Source organism: Lepidothrix coronata, unplaced genomic scaffold (genome assembly GCF_001604755.1).
Source record: "Lepidothrix coronata isolate B3197 unplaced genomic scaffold, Lepidothrix_coronata-1.0 Scaffold16, whole genome shotgun sequence".
In the NCBI taxonomy this organism is placed as follows: Eukaryota; Metazoa; Chordata; class Aves; order Passeriformes; family Pipridae; genus Lepidothrix; species Lepidothrix coronata.
The window spans coordinates 8,054,858-8,080,409 of record NW_016690196.1 but is presented as its reverse complement, the minus strand read 5'-3'; the positions used below and the strand labels follow the sequence as shown (position 1 = coordinate 8,080,409).

General features: G+C 36.6%; 1 protein-coding gene across 9 annotated transcripts in view; it reads left to right on the top strand.

Moving 5' to 3' along the window:
* KIF6 (kinesin family member 6) overlaps positions 1-25,552 on the top strand; it is a 163,770-nt gene that overhangs the window by 76,425 nt on the left and 61,793 nt on the right. For all 9 annotated transcript variants that reach the window (XR_001873445.1, XR_001873447.1, XR_001873446.1 and 6 more), the window contains one exon: positions 16,385-16,487. Coding sequence is in view for 5 of the 9 variants with exons in the window: in XM_017806658.1 (XP_017662147.1) it covers positions 16,385-16,487 (103 nt within the window). In the remaining 4 variants the exon portion in view is untranslated. The remainder of the gene's footprint in view (positions 1-16,384; positions 16,488-25,552) is intronic.

Here is a 25,552-nt window from a genome sequence, read left to right as displayed (position 1 = left end):
TGTTTTATTTTCTCTCTCACACTCTGTTTCTGGGCTTTTTTTATTCAAATGTCAGGAATCTGTTTGATGTGTTTGATGGAATACATTAAGAGACCATGTGCTGGTTGCAAATAGCAAATGTGTTTCTGAATACTATTTTTTGTCTTTCTTGTGAAAATACTGTGACTGCCAGGAAACTGTAGATGGAGTAGACAGTAGAAGCAATTGATATTAAACAGTCTTTGTGCCACACGCTTGACTGTGGGAGGAGAAAATTGATTTGGAAGGGGTAAAAAGAGGAGGGCAGGTATGGATTGGATTTCTGTTTTGTAAATAGGGTAGAAAAGGGCAAAGAGATTTGTGGCTTAGTATGTATTCCTAATGAAGCTGGGAATGAGATGAGGAATGAGACTGTAGGTTGGAGGGAAGCAAGAGCTAAGTTACTAGGGAATGAAAAGTGAACCCAAGAGAGTTATTGGATGGAAAATGTCTAAAGAGACAAGGCAGTAATATGTGTTTTCAAATGATACATGCAATAAAATGGAAACTAGTTGGGAAGTTACTGCTTGTCACCCTTAATTTAGCTGTTACTCCCAAAAAGACCCAAAAGCTCAAAGACAGGCACCTGAGCTAAGGCATATTTTAGCTTTAATGGAGCTTCATTATATTAGGCAAGCTGTAAGAAGAAGAAGTACAGTTTTAAACTGCTGCATATCTAATTGTGATCCCTTAGGCAAATTTCTTAATCTTTAAGAGGTTGATCTGGAGTCAAAGCAACCAGAATAATAACAGACTTTTTTTTGTTTATAGGTACTTTTAATCACTTGGTTTGAAAATAATGTGTTGTTAAGGTCAAAGACTTCATTTTATCATAATAGAGATTGTGCAGGACAAGGTATGGTAAAACACCTGTTAGCAAAGTCTGAGAAAATATGATTCGGTCATTGACAGCCTGTTCAGTTCATCTGATGAGTATAAAGTATTTGATGCTTTTATGTTATAACAGCCCAAGCATTTGTTATAGAGGCTTTCTTATTGAAATTTCCTTTTCTATCTGCCACTGAACGAGGCAGAAATAGTGTCGATTTCCAAAAGTAACAATGACTGTGTTATGTCATGTTCCAGTGAACGGTGTCTCTGCAGACTTTTCATAAGTTACTCTTTAAAGTGCATTCATGTGTGAAGCTGCACAGAGAGGAGAGAGGAAGAACAGAAAAATACAAAAAAAATGGAATAATATCAGGTCATGGATGCAGTAGTCCATGTGTTTGCTGTTTGGCACCTGTTTGATACTATTTTTCCTGACAAATGTAAAACTGAATTTATTATTACTGGACTGCAGTACTTTGAGCGGTCAAATATATAATACTGGCATACAGTTCTGGGGCTAAATTGAGTTTTTGTGTGGCTGAATGGAATGCCCATCTTGGTTGGATTGAAAAATGTCATAAGGCTTTTTTTCCCCGAGCATTTCTGCCAACTGCGTACAGGAAGTGGCTTTGGCAGTTGTATCCAAACAAGTAACTTCATTTCCTGGAATCTGCTTTTTTGCAAAATGTGGACTTTAGGAAAGAAAGTGTAAAGAGGTTTGTTAAGTGGTAGAGGAAAAAATCACCCCTAAAAGCCTCTGAGAAGTTTGAACAAATTATCAAACTCCATTTTTCCAGATATAGTTGCAACAGTGTTATATAATTTCTTTTTTCAAATTGATAGTTTCTTTATGTAGTAAAAGTAATGTTAAAAATGCATTGATCATAACTGCACATAACTACTAGAACCATTATGTTTATTAAGGTCCATTTCACCATGGTAATATCTGGAAAAAAAAGGAGACAGCATTTATTTTTTTACTGGCAAGGCAGCAGTAAAGTTGTTGAGATATAAGAGAATGCATCGCATGACCACTCAGATTATAAGGGTTTATTAGCAACCTGAGGATTAGTAAAGCCTCTGTTTACTGTCATTAAAAAAAAAAAAAAAAAAAAGAGAAAATTAGAAGAACAATAGATGTTGTCAGGTATAATTTTCAGATAAAAAGAAGACATGAATTGATGTAATATTAAACATATTCTATTAAAAATATGAACATTTTATCTGACTAGTAAGGTGCTATTTTTTATGCTGTTGCAAATTCATCTTTTTCTAGTCTAACTAGCTGGGTTGGAATCACAATTTTTTTTTCCTTTGTTTTTTGGGTTTTTTTGCCTACTCTCTTAAGGTTCCTAACCTGAATATTTCAATAACAGTGACTGCAACCTTCCTCAGTGTGCTGGATAGCTGCCAATTATATAAGCATAGCCTTCCTCTTCTTTCATCTTCCTAAACCCTTAATCTCAGGGTCAAATCACAGATATTTTTCAGATGCTTGAAAAGCAGTAGTCAAAAGATGGTTTGTATCAAATAATTTTTTTAAAAGGTTATTGCAAATGAGGAGCTATTTCAGAATTGCTAATAGGGAAAACTGGAACACTGAAAAATGTAGTAGCAGTGAATCATACTGTGATGCATCAGATAGGAATCTTGAAAGAATTGCCATCTTATAAATAATATTGCAAAATCCTACATTTTAGAGAGAAAAGTAAATACTTATGGCAGGAGAAATGTTAATGCCAGAAAAAATGCTACAAAGTTCACAGATAATTGAGAAATCAGAATATATATTTTTAGCAATAGATTTAGTTGTGTACTACAGAATGACAACATATGAAACAACATATGACTATTGATTCATATAGAATCTTTATCCAGTCATTAAACATTCTATTAGTGGATGAAGAGTTAGAAGCAGTTCAGTGCAATAATTAAAGCATAAGTAAAGGTAAGCAAATGTTGTATATCTTTCCAAAGTGGCAAAGGCTGTGCTTCTTATGTCATAAATGGCAGCTGCTGTAAATTTTGAGGGGGGTGAAAGCTTTACATTTCCCTTTTTAGTTTTGTTACATCTTTTTATATTTTATTCTTCATGTAATCATCTATTCTTTGGTTTTGTAATGTTCACTTTTTCATTACTTAAGCAAAGAAACTTCAGACAGTTCTATTGTTTGCAGTTGTGCCCGTTGACTACTTACACCACTCTTGTTATTCTTAAAGAAATGGAACTTCTTCATAGTAAGAATATTTCCTGACTAATGTGCAAGTTTCTATTAACATTTGCCTTTGTATGTTTCTGATTTTTTTACTGAATGCTTGTGATAAAGTATATTGTCTGACTGAGGTTGTTAGCTGGCTTGGAATCTTATTTTTGTTGTTTGTCATATTTTTCCTTCACGTTCACTATTGTTTGCATGCCTCTACTACTGTGTGGATTCAAATTATAAATAAAACAACTCAGCTTTCAACTGCATTATAGAGGCAATACATTGCATTGAATAAGATACTACACTGAAATGCAGGCCATCTGTTTTTTATTTCAGTCTTTATTTTTTACTAAGTTTGTGAACTTATACAAGTGATCTCATCTCTCTGAACTAGTTTCTTCAACTGTGAAATAAATTATTGTGGGTTATCTTCCTTGATCACTTTGAGATTTCATGTTCAAAGGCCATCTGTAAGTGCAAAATCTTGTTTTTCCAACATTGAGGAGCAGATGAAATGATTTGTGAAAGTAAGACAGTGAATTAGAAGCAGAAACCAATATAAAACCTTGGACGTCTTGACTCTTCATTTTCAGTCAACGTAACTGTTGCAACACAGTTCTTGAAATTGTTTCTCTTCATTGATAACTAATCTGTTTGGGAAGCTTTGTTGAAAATCTGGGCTATGCTGGCTACTTAAAATTCTATGTAAGCTTGGACAAACCTCTCTGTTTATAATATGTTTGATATTTATTGTAAACTCTGAGAGTAAGCTGCATACAAGTATATTTCACGCAAAGCTGTCTCTACTTGTTCAGTAAAAGAAGAGAGTAAAGCACTTGGAGTGAGCTGGGAAAGTTCTGAGTGTTAAAATGATTATGTATTTTATTATGAATACTTTCTTCTGCAATACCTCCCCACTTCGATCAGTTCTCTTTATTTATGCCATTTACATCCAGCTATAACTCTTGGGAGAAATAATTCTAAATATTTCAGAAATTTCCTTTAATCTTGAAATGTGCAGAGAGATGGTGACATCAGTTTGAGCAATGACCAGTGTTTGGAAACAGAAGGAGAATGTCTTAGTTTTGTATCAGAAGTGTTAAAATAACTTTTCCAGAAGAAAAAGAGTTCCAGGAAGACATCCTTTTGATTTTCAGCAGGTTTATTTAATTAGCTAAAGCCTGATACAAGAGCTCATGGCTCTAAGATACAGCACATTTAATATTGTAGTAAGCCTGTATGACAAGGAATTTCCAAAATATACTGTCCCCTTTTGATCTTCAGGAAAACAACCAGTTTAAAGCCATCAAAGAAACAGTGTACTTGGCATTCAAGAAGAATTATGCTATTTTTCTAGTGATAATCACTTATTTCAACAGGGGGCAAAACCACTTTTAATTCTATGTCCTGACATAAGCAGATTTAGAGCTATAGAGGTTATTGGTGCAAAAATTGTCTTTTGATCCTTTGTTGCATATGAGTCATAGAGTTCAGTTGGTTACAAATTTTGTTTAAAAAATAATGGGAAGAAGTTGCTTTTCACAGTGGGAATTGTGCCGATATGAAATGGAATTTCACCCAAATACTTTACATTACATGATAGGGGTTTTTTGTAAGGGATGTTCCTAACACTGCGTCTGAGACCACTGAATTTTCACCAGAAAACATCTGTGGTATGATGAGCCAGAGAAACAACAGGGGAGTCTTGCTTCTGCGAGCAATCAGTTTTGCCTTTAATATCTCTGGGATAAGAATGTCATCCGTTTTTATTAAACTGGGAGTCTTTTGAATCATAGAAAAAAAAGGCAATAAATAAGTTTCAGAAGAATGCAGAATAATTGATTATTATTATTATTATCAATTTTAATATAATAGACATGTTAGGCATTGTCATAATAATTACAGTTTTCCTTTTCTCTTTTTATTCACTGTGGAGGCTACAGGCAGAATAAACAAAGCTGACAATAAATTAGTAGGAGTGGACTCTGAAGAAAACATTTTTAGGTTATGTAAAATGTGTTGCATGTCATTGTGCATTCCTTTATACATGTTGTATAAAGGAAAAATAATTTGTATTTTAGGTGATTAAGATAGCCTTCTAATATTAGAATTTTTTTTCACTTATTTGTTCTCAGGAGTGAGAAAGATTTTGCGTCTCTATGCTTATCCATATGTTTATGTACGTATTAGTAAATAATGTTTGCTCTCTGATTTCTTTGAGTATTTGAGGGAAAAAATGCCTGTGCATGTTTATTTGCAGGATCAGGAATTTAGCTTCTGAATTAATTTGCTTTCCATCATCACTGTTGAGGATGGCAAAAAAATGTGTAATTGTTTAGTGCAGATATGCATCTAATAGTAAGAGTTTTGGAACCACTATAACCTTTCATAGGCTCATGGATTTTGAATGATAATATATATTTCTGTAAAATAGGCACCCTCCAATAAGACAAAAAGACAAACATTCAGGAAATTTCTAAAGATGCCCTGATAGTTTTCTGGAAGACAGACATTCTGTGAATTATTATAAGCAAATAGATGTTGCCAAATCATTGGTTTATTTTACCACACTCTATTACTGAACTGCTCTCTGACTTTTATTTCATGGGGAATGGTTGCTGTACAAATTATCAAACTCCATGAAGACAAGGAATGATTATTTTACTGAATGTGGTTATTTATGATTATAAATAATAACAGTAGGACCATATATTAATAGGATAGACCACAGTAACCTACAACTAGAGGGTAGAAGGCACTTCCTGCCTTTAGGGGCAATTTAAGATGGAAGTTTCACCAAAAATTTAATAAATTTTAGCATGGTGAGGTTTCAGGGTTTGGATTTGGAGCTGATATGTGCACTTCTGTTTCAAAACTGTTTGTAAATCCTGACATGATTATTTCTGTTTCCTCTGAGGACAGAAAATAACGTGAATAACACAGATCTTTTGGCCACTTAGCAACAATTACGAGGTCTTAGCTGTCTCTGGCTATTCATTCTCCTTCTGGTAAGACAGAAATTCATTCTCTGCAGTGGACTTGCCTTCAGAGAAGGTTTCTTAATCACTTCAGTGACCCAATATGGTGGGATATCACCTGCAGAATATGTGAGAATTAATTGTCCAGTAATTTTACACTGCTCATAGTTTTTTGACTCTAAGCTCAAAATAGGAGTTTCTTATCGTTAAGTAGTAGTTCTTTATTAAAATGCATTAATGTATATTTAACAAAAAACCTCAGCCCAACTTTTTGCAGCAGCAGTAGTATAAACACTGTTCATGGCGAGTGTCAGCCCTGTTGCTCCTTCCAACATGTAGTGAGCCTGAGGTTGTCAGGTGGAGAATTAACTTAATAAACTTTCTATTGTATTTTAAGAATGCTTATGGAGTCTCTTTCTGAAGGTTTCATTCTTAGAATACTGAAGCTAAATAGTATTAATGTGTTGCATAATTTTGTTCTTAAAAATGCATTTTTAATAAAATGTTTTGATGAATGCCTCTGCTCAAAATGTTTTATTAAAAATGCAATTTACAGCTTTACTTAAACCTCCTCAATCTTCTAGATTATGTTAACACTGATTCAGAAGGCAAGTATACTTATATGTTGGTTTGGCAAAACTTGTTTTAATAAAGGATGTATGTGTATGGTATTCAAAATAATTTTTCTTTTTCTACAGTGTACAAAGTCCTAATGTTTCCTTTACAATTCAATCCTTCCAGATAAATTTTTCCCCTTTCAAAATAAAATATGTATGATCAAAAGAGGTTTTAAAAGCAGTAGAAAGCCTTTAATAGCTGAGGAAAGTCCAAAATAATGAGCTAAAGTTTTAGCTAAAGTAAGCTAAAACTTTTGTAAAAACAATATGATAAAGTTTGAAAAGATTAAGTGAAAGTTCCAGAAAGAAATTAGCCAGTTTGTTTTTATGAATAAGCCCAGGCCTGATTGTTATCTCATTCTTTTCTACTTTGGCTGCTATTTCAGAACTACTACAGATAGAAATGGAATTTATAAGTAAACCTGGACTGGCAATAACTGTTGTCTGTCTACATGCACTGTTCTCTACTAAGTCTTGCTAAAATGCATCCTTTTTCTAATACAAGAGGCACAATGTGTTGAATTCCAAGGCGAATTCAACAACTTATGTCAGGGTAGGTGTTTAAGAGCATGCAGGCACCTGAACGCAGGTGTTCTCTAAACTTCTGCTGATTTATATGCACAGGACATTTTGACTTTGCTGACCTTCTGGAGCTTGTCACATGCCTAAAAGTCCTCAGTTGTGATAAGATTAGTTAAAACTTCTGAAGGCTCAATTTTCTTTGTATATTTAGAGTGCAGTTAATACACATTGGTGCTATTCTGTAATGTAGCAGTTACAGGACTTGCTCAGTAGGTGAGTGCTTGAAATTTAGTGTGGTCACTGCTGAGGTATAACATACCTAATTATTTTTTCAAATCTGGACATTAGTACAAAACAGGCTACTGTTTTGAGAGACACCCCAATAAAGCTTCAACAGAGCAAGAATCAAACTTCATTCTTTTAAAAAGGAGTTTCACTCATTTCTTAATTGCTAATTTTTAGCTTCCAGAAGGGCTAAGTACTAAGCAATAGAAGTAAAGCTGTTCATCTTGAAGGTAAATAGATAGTAAATTTTAAAGTTAGTTAATCTAGATTACTGACTGGAGAAGAGAAATAGCTTACCATGGAATTTATCTCATGGTTTCTTCTCTCGACTCTCTACCTCAGCATACCCCATTCTTTCAGTGTTGAAGTTCCTACTATTAAAAAAAAAACAAACCCACAACCAAAAAACCACAACTAACCAACCAAACCAAAACCAAAACAAACAAGCAAACAAAAGACCAATTTCTCATTGAGTGGCTCCTGCACTCCTGTAGTTTATAACCTGAAATACTAAGATAGCCCCAAGCTGCTACTAATCAATGGTGTGCCTGCTACAGGAGGTTTTTTTCTTGTCTACCTCAGATGTAGTATATTTGGGCTTCTACTTCAGCAAACCTCAATATCTCAATAAAGAAAAAGCTGAAATGTAATACGAAATTAAAAGTACAGTAAGTTTCCAAAACCAGATTGATGTTTATAACAAGTTCTTTTTCCTCTGCTAAACTGTTCTGAAAATGAAACATGCCTCTTTTGTGGTTTATGGTGTTACTGGCAAGATTGGTGGTAGAAATTATTCTTCAGACACCAAAAATACATGCAGATGTCTGCAGATGTCCCTAGCAGAAAACTTCACTTGCATTTGGTCCAAGCTATCATGACTCCATTGATGTAAGTTGTCATTTTGTAGAGCACTTAAGATTTTCTTATCCACCATTCAGAGTAATTTTTCCAAAACTGAGAAAGATCTACTGAAAAGGAGAATTTAAATACAATATCTATCACTCAAAACAACATAGAACATGCAAATGAGGAAAATTTTGTTGAGAGTACTCTATCTTTTTTGAAATGTGTTGGTCTAGTTAAAAAAAGGAAGAAAAGTGTTTTAACATAGAAGCTCTTTTTTGGGTCTAAAACACGTGGCAAAAGATGCTGCTGCAACATGGCAAGTACGTAAAAGATGTCTAAACATACACATTTAATCTGCTATTGCTCAATCTTAATTGAAATATTCATCTTAAGCACAGTAGTCTAAAGTTGATTTAAAATCAGCTCTAATTTGAGTTGACTCAAGCGCTTTCTTACTTTTAGTAAAATTTTTAGAACTGCATCAACCATTGAAGGGAGCAGATTTAGACTCCAACAAAACAAGGGAAATGCACAGTTTATTTGTAGTGTCTGGTGTTGGATGTAAACTGCACAATGAGATATATGTCCTGCTTTATGAGAAGTTGTATTAATTGTATGCTTCTGTCATATGCAGAAGTGAATCTTATTTATTTAGAAGTGGCAACAGCACTGGGTGGGTCTCCTAAAGTTCTTGTGGGTTTGACTTCATAGTTTCCTTTGTATCCACCCACTGTGCTTCTGCCAAGCCTACCATGCTTCATTTCAGGCTCTCCCTTTGTACCTACTAATTAAGGACTTTAAATGTGTGTATGTATTATACAATCAAATATGATCTCACAGGCATCTTTAAAGAAGTAAATGGTTGCAAATAGCTGATTTTTTTTCTCTTTTGAGACATACAAGCTGACATACATGAAATGTAAAATATTTCTGCAATAATATTTGTATCAGAACACAACTATCAATAGGTACACTATTTCATTCCCCGCTGCTGATAACGGCAAACATTTTGGTTATGCCAAGTAGCTTCTACCTGCATCCTTGTCTCCTCTGATCCCATTTTGAATTTGATGTCCCTGTTGCCCGTTGACTCTTTAAAGAGAACATACTAGCGTAAATAGGTAACACAAAAGTAGGCAGGCTGAAAATCATTGATGCTAGTGCAGATATTCTGCAGCATATAGATTCCATGCCTTGTAATCTGAGAAATTGTTAGAATCCGTAACTAACAAAAACAGAATCAGACTAAAGTTATTCTGTTAACTGAGTGTAACATCTTAGTAAAATATGTGCTCTATAAGGTGAAGGTGATGACAGTATTTAAAGTTGCTATTAACAGTTTCCTTTTATCCTGTAATTCTCACTAGCACTGTGCTTTGCAACATTTGACAGAGAGACAAACTGGTATACCAGTTTTTCAGAAGAGGAAAATGAGGAAAAGCTATTTCAATAGTTTCAATTTTATCACATAGAGATCACTCTGATGTTGAATTTGGTATCAGACTTACCACAGTAAGTGGCCTAAAACCATGTTTCTGACTACCGTTAGATTTTAAAGGTCAAGTGGCTTTGGTTGAAAAACTAGAACTGTTACAAACATGGATCTAGGTTAATATGAAAAATATTTTTCTTACCTGTATTGTAATTTGAGATTGCTCAAAATAAAGAAACTGAAGAAATTCAACATGATTAAAGCTACCGTATCCCATTTGGAGTTTTGCTGTTCTATGGTCTTAGACAATCTTGAAATTTTCAATTTCATCTTAAGTTTTTACTTAATTTAACCTTTGGGTTTGATATACAATTCAATATTTGCCTTAATACTCCTGTAGAGGATTATTAATTAATGTAATAACCTGCTCCTAATAGGATGCTTGTAAGTGGTCGTTTGTTTAGGTTTTCTTTGGAAGCATTTCAATTGTGCTTTATAAAAATTGTCTTTTACAAAGTTGACATTATACGTAATAGTTAGGTTTTTTGTTTTATTTTAGTACTCTTAAAGCAATCCCATCTTTAGTGATCACATATCCTCTAACAATATTCATTGCACTAGAAATTAGTGTAATTTCTTGTCTTTGATTTATCTTTGATTTGTGTCTGACGTGCTCCTGTACAAGATTGTTCTTTGCTGTTAGTCATTTTCAGTGTTTCATTTAGTGATGATTTCTCTTCTGTTTATAAATTATTCCAACATATATGGAACAGTTTGTCTTGTCAATCAATTAATTTCATGTGCATAAGATAATGCCTAGGTAAATGACCCACGCACCAGTTATCTCAAGGGTTTCCACAACAGACATTTTCACTTGTGGAATTCACTTGTCTGACCTGCCTAGATCAATGTTCAGTACCACAATAAATATGCTCATAATCTCAAAAAAATGTTCTTTTTGTCTCCTCCACCCCTGCAAATAAACAAAGAAACTCCAGAACCAGAGAAAGTAATGTATGCCAATGTTTTATTTAGTTCATTGCATCTGAATATTTTGGTTTTCCTTCGAGGCTTTTACCTTTCCCAAAAGTTTTGCAGTTCAACACTGCAGGGGTGCTGTGAGTAGCCTTGTTTTATGTCTTTCCCATTTTTGAATAGTAGTCTAATGAAGGTAGCCATATGTAATACACATGGTTTTCATGAGAAATTTAGCTGAGCTTTACAGCGGGAAAGTATTTGTTGTATATTGTTTTGGGGTTTGTTTGCCTATTTTTAAGTATTTATTATTTATTGATTCATTATTCCCAAGCTCTGTTACATCTTTTTTCCATTCTGAACAGATGGCTGTGATATCTTGATAGATCCTGGTAAAAATGTAATGAATTATGCTTATATGATTTCTAATACCTTAGTTCTTTTACAAAGACTTACCAAATATATTGTCTTTAGTTTCATTTGGAAGTTTTTACAGTTCTTTTGTTCTCATTTGATAATAAGTGGAAATACATAGTAACACAAACAGGCTGACAGTCTTCATTAGCATGAAGACTCACAATTCACACTAGTAGCTATCCTGAAATTCTTCAGGCAACCCTGGCTTGCATGAGAGCTTTCCTTGAGCCAAGGGGACTTTTTGCTCCTATTGCTTTCAGTGGAAGAGCTGACAATTCTTGTCCAATAGAGCACTTAGTAGAAATGGAAAGACGAAGTCTTTTTCTGTGAAAATGTAGTTTCTGCAAAACAGATAGATGGGCAGATATGTGGACAGATGCCTTTCTCATCAGAATACATGGTCTGACAACGCGCTTGCAACAAACGTGGGTAGAGCCCTTCCCAAATCTTCGTTCGCGAAGCCCAGCCATGATGACGTGGTCTGAACAGGTGATCCCAAGAGTTTGCTTCTGTCAACAGTCTTAATGTTCCTCCCTCAGAACAGCTCAACTTGCAGTCTTAATTCTTCTCTTCTGGAGTGTTGTTTCCAATTCTTTTAGTGGGTTACACTGGCATCAAATCATATGAGGGCTGCTGAAAAATCCTCAGAGCTCTCATACACCAGGAACAAAATCTGGTTACAAGGTGGGATTGTGAGGAGACACTGTGGTTCTGCTTTCAGACAGAGAAGATATCAATTTCATGCTATTGTTTGCCATATTTTTCCAGACCTAACTGAAGACCAATGTAAACTTTTTCTGTGGGTTTCATGCATTAAACTTTATGAAAGCCTTCTCCCTCTGAGCAATAAAACTTTTTTCAACAAACAAACCAAAAAACAGAAGGTGGCCAGACTCAGGACTGGAAGTGCTATTTCCAGATTGAGCAGTCTTGAAATCTGTATGGGGCAAAAAAATCCCTACCACAACACTAAAATAGAGTACTTGAAATTGTCCAATATTTTTAAACTGTGATCACTAATACAAGCTGCAATAGGATTTGTCAGTGTCGGATAAATTTAAAAATCAGTATGGTCATTTAAATATGTACACCAGTGTTTAATCACTTGTGGCAACAAAATAAAGTCTGTGTTTATCCACTTGCATGCTCTTATGTAATCAGTGTAGCCCCTAAGTAATCTCAGTGGATACCCTTTAACTTAAAAACAGCATTCAGCCATATCATTTCTCTGCTGAGAGTTGAGCATCCAGTGCCACACTATACCCTACATGTTCCTTTAACTTTAAAGTTCATTTAAACTCAACAGTTGGTGATTTAGGATGTCTATAAATAGCATCTGTATATGTAACAGCATAGAATAAATGATCTCTAAATTAGTTAGTGATAGAATAGGGTGCATAATATCTGCCAGGGTCTTTGCTGCTATGCAGGCTTCTACCTGCTGTAGGCGTGCAACTGAGTCTTTAAATCACTTTGATCTTTTCTTACCTTGAAAAGTAATCAGCAACACCCAAAAGCCTTATTACATTTTTGCTCAGTGTATTTTGAATTATTGCTGGTTTCATAAGTTTAGCCCATTATCAATACCACAACAAGCTTTCTATTTCTTGGTCACTTCAGATCTTGTTGCTCTAGTTCAGAGCTTGAGCCTTAATTGCCATCCTGTTGACTTACCAAGTTCAGTGGGACAGCTGTAATTTGCACATTTCAGGAGAGAAGCCTATTGAACCAAAGCTTTTTGCTTAATTTGAAAGTTGAGAGTTCACTGAATAGGACTACAGACTGAAATCAAACCTTCAATGAAAACATTCTTAAACATACAAACTTGGGATGTGAAGTGAACTTGAATTTTACCAAAATTTCAGCTGTGTTAATTTGCTGTAAATAATGATGGGTTTGCTGTGAATTTCACATTGTGTGACTTGGGCATACTTGTAAATGTTTTAATATTAAGGCCAAACTACACAACCTAACAGGAAAGGTATCATTAAAATCAAGTTGATACAAAATTTATCACTCTTTCACGCAACTCTGTCAACTGGAGTTTCAAGACTGTGATTACAAGAAATTTTTATGCTTTTTCCAATGATGTGAATTATTTTTATGGTAATAATTATTCCAGTTCATATTGTAATGACTTAATGACATGTGTTTCCTGGTTTTTCCTTAGATAAGAATTTTCAAATATTTATTTTGCAACCCCATGCCATGTTATTAAAGAAGGAGAGGAGAAATTGTTTGCCTTGTAAGAATGAAAGAAATCGTTTTCTCTAACAGTTTTAGCTGAACTATTCCACTAGCTTGCCAAAAATTTCTCCTCATCAATGGTTTCTTCTCCTAATTCTGTTTTTATTCATATCTGTACATAAATTTCGATTTACAGCTAGAGAAAAACAGAAATTTGATAGCACCTTGGTTTAAAAGAATATATAGTTTATTTGTTGGAATTAAGCCCAGGAGAAACAGCATGCCAATAATGTTAATGCACCTTGGCACTTGGAGGCCATTTGGAAGAAGATGAGGCTGCTTTATGAAATTAAAGAATATTTAAGGAAATGTAAACAGCATGATTGAAGATACCACATCAACCATGGAGAAGCAATAATCTTCATTACTGAGCAGAATGAAAACACAACCACTCCATCAAGTTTCCAATGTCTCTTGCAGTCTTTTACTAGTATTAACATTGCTGTCTTCCCTTATTATCATCCTAAACGTTTTTGTCATTACCCACAGGCTGCAACATTTTTCTGTAGCTATTTTATGTTTATATTATGCTGAGATACAGTCTCAGTGTTCCATTTAAAGTTCCTTTCCTTTTATACCATTTTCAGAATAGTATTGTTTACTAGTTCATATGTTTTTCTATTTTCTTAAAATGAACTGCATAAACCAGAAAATTTCCCCTTCCCAGGAGTTCTGGGGATCTATTTTTGTGTGCTTTGTTTGGCTGTACAAATGTACTGCCTCTTAATTTAGTGCTGGAAAATGATTATCAGGTTACCTTTAATTTTGGTTGATGCTTTTCTGCCAGGCAGTAGCAATAATCACTGTAATAGTTTTGTTTTCCAAACTTACTTTACTGTTTTTACTCCTACTCTCTAAGGCAGTACATTGCCAGAAGAGTTAAATACTTTACATTGCAGTGTTATGCATGAGTAAGGGCATTCGTTGTTTATTTTAGGCTTGATCAGGAATGTCGTCCAGGCTTTCTGCACTTAATACAAACTTTTTCTGCAACAAAAGCAATTCTAGAGGGTCAAATCGGGCTGCATGTTAAAATTAGTGCTAGTGATGGGATGAATGTGCTATAACATTCTGCTTGCAAAGCTGCCTGTTTTTCTTCAAGGCAAGCATGAAACATGAACATTATATTCTCAGGTCATCACCACAGAAAAATATATTTTCCTAAATCCTCTTGCTCTTTTGGATCACACAACAGTAAAGACTGCACTGTATCTTTCTTTGATTTTCTTATTCAAAAAGGGTGGAGCATTTCTGCATGCTTTGCCATTCAAACATTCCTGGCGGTTCTATTTTCAACTCAAAATTTTTGAATTAGTAACAGATGTGCTGATTCTTTTGACTGAAACAGTGGGCAAATTTTTCTCTTATTTTGAATAAATTTTTTAAACTTTTACTGATTATTGAACTCTAAGTCCTAATTTTTTTTACCAGCCCTCACTGTAAACAGTATCTTACATCACTGAAATCTCACTGCAGTCAATGGGAAATTATCCTGATATTATAAGTGCGATGAGGTTTAGCAGAACATATTTAGAGTGACTTTAAATGCAGCTTATGGAGCTAGACCCCACTAAGGGGTAACATCCCCGTATTGCATATCCCAACCTGTTTAGGTATGTTTTGCCTATTTTTTGCCTCAGTTTCACTAAAGTGAGTTTAGAACGTGGTGACTCTGAAAACAGTGTCTTTCATCCCTATTAAGTGAGAAAATTGTGTTAAAGAAAACAGGAGAAACTTGGAGAAGGAGGAAACCCTTACACCAAAATTGCAAAACAGGTAGCCTGAAAAACCCACTTACACCAAAATTGCAAAGCAGGTAGCCTGAAAAATAACTGGCGTACGTATGTTATTGGTAATGCTGGTCCATTGGCTTTCATTCATTCATGGCTAGGCTTTGCAAACGAAGATTTGGGAAGGACTCTACCCACATTGACATAAAACATATAGAAAACACTTGCACAGCAGAAATCCTAGAAAATTTTATAGCTCTTGTTCATGGTGGATTTGGAGGTCCTGGTAGATCTGAAGCAGGAAGGCAGACTTGTGAATAGGACAAAAGAATGGCTTTAGAGGTGAAAAAAAATGATGGAGAATCAAATTCCAATTTAAGGAATGTAATTTTTGAGGTTTAAGTTGCAACCTTGAGGTTGAATTAGAGGTGAAGCTATTTTGTATTTTTCACACTTGTTTAAGTGAGAGTCCTCCACCTTTTTGCTCCTGAGCTATCTTCATTACTGTAATTTATTTGTTTCTCCTTGCTTATATAATGACATACATGTACACCTGATAACACAGGTGCTGGCATGATCTTTCATTCTCCTTAAGCCTTTGAATTTTTTTGCTAATACAAATGCATGATATCTTACTTGGATCTTAGATCATCTAACAATGAGAACTGATAAATTATACAGACTGGAATACTTTTCTACAGTGATTTTAAAAAGATTTGAAGGCCAAATAAGTCTTGACATTCTGGTGCACAAAAGGAAACAAACACTAAGTTGGAAATGTAAAAAGGCAGAAACCAACCATTTTTGTAGGTAGAAGTCCTGCTTCACATAAAAGGATATGAAAAATATTCACTAATACATAATTAAAAGAAGCCTGAGTTTTCTTTTTCTAGGAATACTGAAAATATTCAAGTTATTTTAAGGATCCAGTGTGAAACAGATGAAAGAAATACAGAAGCAAACTGAGTTTTGCTGTTGTGAAAATACCTCTGGCTCACACTTAAGAATATTTCACATGAACATTTTAAGTTATCTTGAGAAATTATACACCTCAAGCTTTCAGACTTTAGAGAAGTGAGGTGAAACAAAATTAATTTGTCAGATAATAGAAATCTTTAATCAAAAATGCCTTCCCATTGGTGGAAAACTGAATTTTAGTCTTCTTTGTACTTTAAGACCCCTGGGCTGACTTGCTGTGTTTGTCTAAATAGGATTTAATTAAGTGCAAAATGTCTGTCTTTTGATGACTGTGAAGTAATTATTTTTTACCTTGGGGCAGGAGGAAAGATGTCACTTGGATGTCAGGAAGCTTTTGAAGTTTTCAAGCGGGACCATGCTGACAGTATAACCATTGAGGACAACAAACAGCTTCTGAAACAGAGGTGAGTGTCACAGCAAAATACAGCTGGAGGAAGACATCTGGCAGTTCATTATCAATCTAGGTAAGAACATAATTTTACACCAGACATCCGAGACTTCTACTGAGGACTTGGTACAGAAACTTTGCCTTTTCTTACTTAGGACATTTCATATTCAGAAGGCACTATGTGGTAAGAGAATAGAAGTCTGGATAGAACATGAAAGTGGCATGAAGAATCTTAGTGCATATTGCCACTGGTTTTATTCATCCTCATAGCCATGTTAAAGCAACGTGGCAATGCCATTCATGATCTAGAATTATTGAGAGGAAGTAAAATCCACGTGACTGAATCAATTACTGCAATTTCCATTGTCAAAAATGTTTTACTGGCTTTGACACCGAGTTGGATAGTAAGCTAGGAGGTGTTTAACATATGCATGTCTGTTGTTCCTAACTTCTTTGCCAAGTGATTTTAACTTCTCTCTGCCAGTTTTGCACTCGCAAACAGAAATAATACTTTCCTCTTCCACATTTGTTGTTAATGCTGGCGAAACACTTCAAAATGTGGTGAAGATGGCGAGAATGGAAAAAACATTGAAAACATGTTTTTATACAGCAGATTTTAAACATCTTGCAAATTAAACCACCAACCCTTGTCCATGTTGATTGGATAACAGCACTGTCTCTGTGTCAGTTTTTCAAGTGTTAACTCCCCTTGTACTGCAAAAGAAATACATGGGTTTGAGATTGCAGATGCCAAAAGCAGGTCTCTCAATCTGTCCTTTTAACTAGCAATTCCCCTAATAGTTGCTTGGGATTTTTTTTTCTTTTTTTTTTTTTTTTTTGCCCTGGAGTTTTCTCCTCCAGCTTTCTCCTGCTTTCTTCTGCTTTCTTTAACACAATTTAAACTCTTAATAGGCATGAAAGACTTTATTTTCAGGGTTACTAAATTTAATATTCATTTACTTCAGTGAAATTGAGGCAAGAAGTGATCTCCACATCTATGTGACTTATTCAAGCTCTTGCTGTTTATCACTTTTCTGAATTGATTAACTTTCTACCTGGATCCATAACTCAGACACAGGAACACAAATTGATGAGGTATTAGATGTATGTAAGAATTTATCCCTGTAAACTGGATGTTTAGTAATGCATTTCTTCTGATCCGTATATCAGATGATGCCACATCACTGCATCATCACTGCATAAATGAGTAATTTCTGACGTTGCTGTTTGTTGAGCAGAACACTTCATGGTCACAGCATGATAATGAGAGCAACACAGTTCTGAGCCATGCCCTGCATTTCCTCTAGTTAATCACAATTCTTCCATATTTTTTTCTGTTTGCTATTACTATGAAGCAAACCAGTATTTCCTTCTGGTTTCAGAACATATAATAGAGATGGGCAGAATCCACAAAGTTTGATGACAGATTTGCCTTCCCTAAAGGACAAAAGGATTCAAACTAATGCCTTGGGTAACCCTTCTCTAATAGGCATCAGCTGATTGCTGAAATCAGTGCTAATGTGAATGTTGATACTCTGGAACAAGAGTTTCCCTCTGCCATTTGCAGTCATTTTTAGCAAAAATGCTTATAGCTCCAAGTTTACCAAGTTCATTAGAATGGATTTACATCAAGTCCAGTCTATAATTTGGAATGCAGCCTCTGAACTACCAGTTACACAAAAGTTCTGTTACTCAGCCAGTGTTCAAATTGCACAGGAAGAAGAGTGTGGACACCACATGTTTAAAAGTTACCATAACTTCCCTTTATATGTAGGCCTCTCATGTTAATAATTTTGTTTATAGTTGCATAACCACTTCTGTCATACCACAAACAGTATTTGGCTCACAAATTACTTATTTTTAGCTGTCTTATTTTTCCTTTGGGTATTTGGGGGAGATTTTCTTGGCTTGCTAATTATCATAGAGGATAGGAAGGAACCTTTAAAGGTCATCTAGTCCAAGCCTTCTGCAATGAGCAGGGATATGTTCAACTAGATCAGGTTGCTCAGAGCTCTTGTGTGTTTCCAGGGATGGAGCATCCACCACCACTCTGGACAACCTGTTCCAGTGTTTTACCACCCTCATTGTAAAAAGTTTCTTCCTTATATCTACTCTAAATCTACACTCTTTTAGTTTAAAACCATTGCCCCTTGTCCTATCCCAACAGATCCTGCTAAAACATTCTTATGATCCCCCTTTAAATATTGAAAGGCTGCAATAAGGTCACTCTGGAGCCTTCTCTTCTCCAGGCTGAACAACCTCAACTGTCTCAGACTGTCTTCAGAAGAGAGGTGTTCCAGCCCTCAGATCATTTTTGTGGCCCTCCTCTGGACCCACTCTAATAGATCCATGTCTTTCCTGTGCTCCAGAACTGGATGCAGTACTGTTGAGGAATACATTTAGTGCCAGTAGCTCAGTGTACCGCTTCAGTGGGAGCTGCTGATTGAGCTCTGGGTGGCAAGAGCCCAAGGCAAGAGGCTATGAACTGGCACTGACCCTTTGCACAACAAAGGGCACAGCTAGCCAGGTGAACAGACACTTAGAGGCATAGTAGGAGCCAGTGACTTAGGTGGAAGAGCTGAGACTTTCACACACTTACGCTGTCCAGGGTTTCCTTTGTTCTGGGTCCTTCTTGGAGGCATCAGCTCAAGCTGTTATTCTGTTGTTGCATCATGATTAAATTATTTTAAGGATCCAGAGGTATGAGAGGCTCTGCTATGGGAAACCTAGAGTTGAGCCAGTAAGGAACCCTTGTCTGACTGTGTGAGTGTGGTGAGTGTAGGGAGTCAAGCAGGGCACCTGTGGAGCCACCTGCTGTGAAGGGGCTTTGGTCTAGCTCAGGTGATGTGAGTGTGACTGTGTCCTGGTTTCAGGCAAAGACAGGGTTAGTTTTTTGCAGTAGCTGTCAGAGGGTGGATTGTGGAGCCATGTGGGCATTGCCAAGACCCAAATGTTATTCTGTACCATCTTACATCATGGCCAGGGGTGTGGGGGAAAGGGACTCTCTCTCGCTTCTGAGAAGGGCATTCCTTTTCTGGTGGAGCAAGTGTGGCAAACAGAGTGTGGGGTAATGCTGGTCTGGAGCAGAGGGAGTGGTTTTGATGATATGGCTGAGGTTGGGTTAAACTCCACACTCTCTCTTCTGTACACTTTTTGTATTAATATGGTTGCTCTTACTATCTCATTGCTGTTTCCAGTAAATTGTTCCTGTTTCAACCCATGATCTTTGCCTTCTGTGCTTCCAGCTGGAGGGGGAGGGGAAGTGAGTGGCATTGTGGTTTCGTTAAGCCACTAAATTTGAGAATACAATTCCTAAACCACAACAGACTGCCAGAGTGGCTCCTGGATAGTCAGACAGGAAAATTTCCTTAACAAGTACTCCAGGTGGGATTTCACAAGACTACAGTAAAGGAGAGAAATCACCTCCCTCAACCTACTGGCCTCCCTTCTTTTGATGCAGCCCCAGATACAGTTCACTGCCTGGGCTACAAGAACACGTTGCCAGGTCATGTCCAGCTTTTCATCCACCAGTACCCCCAAGTCCTTCTTCTCAGGGATGCTCTCAATCTCTCCATCCCTCAGCCTGTATCGATATCAGAGTTTGTCCCAACCCAGGTGCAGGACCCTGCACTTGGACTTGTAGACCTCATGAGTTTCACACGGGCCCACTTCTTGAGCTTGTCCATCCTGTCCCTCAGGTATGTCAACTGCACCTCTCACCTTGGTGGCTTATGCAAATGTACTGAGGGTGCACTCAATCCCAGTGTCTCTGTCATCAGTGAAGATTTTAAACAGTACCAGTCTCAGCAATGGACCCCCGAGGGGCACAACTTGTCACCAGTCTCCATCTGGACAATGAGCCGTTAACCGTTACCCTCTGGATGCAACCATCCAACCAATTCTTCGTCCGCTGAACAGTCAACCCATCAAATCCTTATATCTCCCATTTAAAGAGGATGTGGTAGACTGTGTCAAAGGCCTTGCAGAAGTCAAGATAGACAACATCCACAGCCCTTCTTTTCTCCAGAAATGTAGTTATTCCATCACAGAAGGCTACTAGGTTGGTCTGGTAGGACTTGCCCTTGCTGAAGCCATGCTGGCTGTCTTGAATCACCTCCATGTTCTCCATGTGCCTTAGTATAGCTTCTAGGGGGATTTCTTCCATGATTTTCCCAGGCCTGACAGTTCATAATTCCTGTAGGTCCCATAGACCTGTGTACAGTTTCCTCAGGTGGTCATGAACCTGATCTTCTCTTACAGTGGTAGGGATTTTGCTCCTCTAGTCGCTGTCTTGCAGTCCATCCACTCAAGTGGTATGAGAAGAGAAATTGCCAATGAAGACTGAAGCAAAAAGGTCGTCAAGTACATCAGCCTTCTCCTCATCCATTGTTACCAGTTTGTCAGTCTTGTTCATCAGGGAGGGGTATATTTTGAGTTTCCTTTTCTGGCTGACATACCTGTAGAAGTCCTTCTTATTATTCTTCCCATCCGTTGCCAAGTTTGGCTCCAGCTGCACCTTGGCTTTCCTGACTCCATCCCTACACAACCAGGCAGCACCACTATACTCTTCCTAGGTTACTGCTTGTTTCCACTGCCTATGCATTTCCTTCTTGCCCTTTAGATTGATCAGCAGGTCTCAACTGAGCCGTGCTGGTCCCTTGCCTTCCTTGCCTGATTTCTTGCTCCTGGGGATTGAGAAGTTTCGCACTTCATGGAAACCATTCTAAAAGATCTGCCAGCTCTGTTCAACTCCTTTGTCCCTGAAGGCAGTTTCTCAGGGGATGCTATTAACTAACTCCTTGAAGAGCTGGAATTTTGCTTTCCTAAAATTTAGGAGCCTAACTTTACTCTTTGCCTGACCCATATCTCTCCAGGACTATGAACTCCACCAGTGCATGATCACTTCAGCTCAGGCTGCCTCCAGTCTTGAGATCCCCAATTAGTGCACCTACACTGGTGACCAATAGATCCAGTATTGCATCCCCCCGTCACCTTGCTTAAGAAGTTATCCTCAGTGCATTCCAGGAATCTCTTGGATTGCCTACAGCTTGCCATGCTACTTTTTCAGCAGATGCTGGCATGTTTGAAGTGCTTCAGCAGGAAAAGAGCCTGTGAATGTGATGCCTCCTGTAGCCAGAGCAAGAAAGCTTTGTCAATAGGCTTTCCTTGATCAGGAGGCCTAGTAGACACCGACCACAAGGTTCCCTTTGTTGCCTTGGTCTCTGATTCTTACCCATCAGCTATCAGCCTGCACCTGTCTGTTCTTCAGAGACAGCTCTTCACACTCAATCCTCCTCTGGATGTAGAGAGCAACCCCTCCACCCCTCCTCCTCTCTTGTTCCTTCTGACAACCTGTAGCCATTAATAGCCACACTCCAGTCATGGGATTTGTCCCACCAGGTTTCAGTAATAGCAGCTAGATCACAGCTTTCTAGCAGCAATTCAGCTTCCAGCTTCTGTTTGCTGCCCACACTGCGTGCATTGGTGCAAAGGCACCTCAGCTGGACTGTTGACCATGTCACCTTCTTAGAGGGGCACTTCTTAATTCCTTTGAGGTATTTCACTGGTGTTTCCCTGTTGGTTCCTATTACCTCAGGAGCCCCAGGTACATCTCAGTAAGACATCAAGTACGCATTATATCATTCTTAATTGAATGATGAACTGTCAGTGAGCCTAATTGGAAGTTTCACTGTGAAGGTCACAACTGTTGCTTGGGCTGTGAAATTATTCATATAGATGTGACTATATATGGTCATACATATACAATATACATGTATCTTTTTCTGTAACTCCCCTTGTATAAATGCTCAAAAGCAGTCATTTGGTTAAATCAAATACTGAAAAAAATTCTGGTTTTGAATAAAGCTTTTCACCTTCTGCTTCAGAGCTCTTTACAGAGGCAGTAGCTTAGTACTGTAGCTCAGTACTGTCTCTGGATTTAAAAGGTGGGAAGTCTGATATGGTTAAGGATAATTTCTTTATGAAGCTCATTACTGCTCAAGTGAAAGAAAATAGTTTCAAGCTATCCAATTAGGACAGTTGCCTATGAGGAGTACCTTCATAAGATAAAAAAGGTGACCTTCTACAGCTTACTTTACAGTTAATACAAAACAATTATTTTTTATTTTTCTTCAGTACATTAATAACTTCTTCCTTGCTTAAAAAAAAACCAAGCCAAAACTAAACAAAAAAACCACCAAAAACCCATGTGTTTATGCCCAGACAGAATCAGATTTCTGCAATTTGGACTTCCTATACTTGACTTCCAGAGAACTTAATAACATTCTATTTCTCAACATAACCATGTTCATTTAGGATTGCTTCTCTGAGGAGGAGAAAGATACATCTCATTTTCTGGTGAAATATACTATCAAAAAATCTTCCCATATGAGCCATTCCAATGTAATATTGCAGATTGCACAAAGCTTTTAAGCCCCATCTTAGTCAGTATTTCCAGTAGTAAAGTTCTACTGAGCTTACAGATGTGATGTAAATCTAGTTTCCATTTTGTTTTATCCACTATTTTCCATTTTCTTCTTTCCTTGCTTTCTGTGTTTCAGCTGGTTAGCAGCTAACTTGTTTTTTTCAATACCTATGGGCAAGTTTCATGGAAAGGATGAGTTTCGCTTAGGTCACTTGTTGTTGTAATTTCTAATAATTAAAAACAAGTGAATGTTCATTTAATTCACTAAATGTCTCCACTGTCTTATTAGACAGCCTCTGAGTTTGTCTTGGTTTACATTATGAGTTAGAGATTTGTTTTTCAAGAAGTTTATTTTTAAATTACTGGCACTTGCATTCAAAGAGTGAAATCTTTGCCAAAAATGCTTGTTCCGCTGAAATCAGTGGCTAAATTCACTTTAGGGTTTCATCATGGAGTATTTATCTTGTAGGTAATAGAAGCCATGATTTGTCAACTTCAGCCTTTCTGTTGAGTGGTCTCCATGTAAGATACACAGGAAGTTTTTTCAGCTTACAATATATAATTGTTCACTTGTCAATATTCATAGCAATATCAGCTTAATGTTAGATAATACCACCTTTTTTTTAATTAGAAGAGTATCAGAAATAGCTTTTTATCTTTTAATATTAGAGCCAAATCTTATGTCTTTACCTGGTTTATTTTGTTAGACTGACTCATAGTCACAGATGGAATCCATTGGACTGTCATACATTAATGCCAAATTTCAGTTTATGTTACTGTGCTAGTTTATAAACTATGGTGTTTGAGAAACATATGCACGATCCATTCAACTATTGGCAGTAGCCTATGAATAGGGACTGGATAGATAGATGGCTTCAACTTGTCTGGATAAATCTCTCTGTGAACATGAATCAGAGTTAATAGTCAGCATGAGATTTGCCTCAAAAAATATTAAATTATTGAGGAACTTGCTATTTGGTTCATGGGACCTGAGGGAAAGAAAGAGGAGGTACTTTGGGGTTTCTTCCCTTTGATATTTACACACTCTTCAATGCCTGCTTGCGGCTCTAAGTCAACACCAGTAGAATAAGCTTATATAAAGTCTCACAGATGCTTCAAAGGCTTCTGCCTTCTTTATGTAAGAAAGAGTAAGTGTGAGGTACCGTCCAGCTCCAGCCATTTAGTCTTGTTGAATTCAGCTTTGAAAGTGTATGTTTGTGAGCAGATACGAATGAAGGCACCCGAAATTCTAACTCGTTCCAGTTTTACAGGGAAATTGACTAGTTGAGAAGGGGCAGTTTTTCAAACCCCACCTCTCCGGGGGGGAGGTCATTTACTCTATTTTGCCATTATTTGAGTTAGACAGAAGTACAATTTGTGGATTTCCTCAGTTACTTTGTCTAGAGCAAGACTCTTCCAGATCACCTGAAGTCTTGCTTAATAATTGAGTTCTGCCTTCACATTCTGCAAGGTTCCACTTGTACACATACAAGTAACAACTGAGAGTTTCATGTTAATCTTGATGTCCTACAACAAATGTCACAGTGCAGCAAATCATCGTTCTAAATTTTAAACTATAACTGTTTAGACTATTACAATTGATGTTTTCTTGAAATAGCCTCAGTTCTCTCAGTGCCTCCTTGGACTTTACCATTGTACATTGAAGTAACAGTCATTATTTTTACAGCACAATATGTTTGGCATTTGAAAACCTGATATGTCCTAAGCCTGATTTTTCCTGAACAGTTTTATATAGTACCAAATTAAATAAGTGTAAGACAATAATTATGACAGCAACTACTGTGAAACATCAGAAAATGGACAGAAGAAAAGCACAAAAGGAGTAGGCATCAAGTGCTAGCAGACTGTAAGAAATGTAGAGAATATAAATTTTTAAGGCTCGGTAGATAGCTGTTTTTTAAGAATACATTTAGATATGACACATTTCCTAAGAAGCAAGACATACAGTGAGCTATTGCAAGCTAAAAAAGAAACTTCTGATCATCAGAATATTTTACATACCATGTGAAGGTTTGATTATTTGAACATAATGAGGAAGTGGTCAGTGAACTCATTTAGAAACATATCTGGAGGGAATTTCCCACTTATTTCCAGTTTTGATTTGAGGTCAAGCTATTTGCGTTCTAGAAAAAGAGAGTTTCCAAAGACTGATTCATTCATTCGTTTCCATCCTTCTCAGCCTGCTTCTTGCTTGCTATTTGCATATCTTCATGTGTGTTGCTCTTTGAGCAGTAGCTGAATATCAACTGAAAGTCTGCATTCACTTAGTGGCTATCTGTAGAAGAACAGCATCATTTAGTTTTCTCACATTTTCTGTGTGAGAGGTTTCTTAGTGACTAGGATGTATATTTCCACACAGCACAGTGTTCATCGGCAATATGCTAATTACAGGCTGAAATTTGAAATTTCTAGTGAGCAGTTCTAATACTTTCAATCATTTTGTTTTAATTTGCTTGGGTTATTTTTTAGTTTTACTTTTATATCACTGTTTGTTAAAACATTGCAAGTAAAGTAACATATTAAGAATAATACTGTGGTGTAGTAAGAGTATTTAAGAGAATCCAGTCATTAGAGTTGAGATACCATAGTTTTTAAAACTTAAAAAGTCAAATACATTGGTTTTGTCTGTCTAGTAA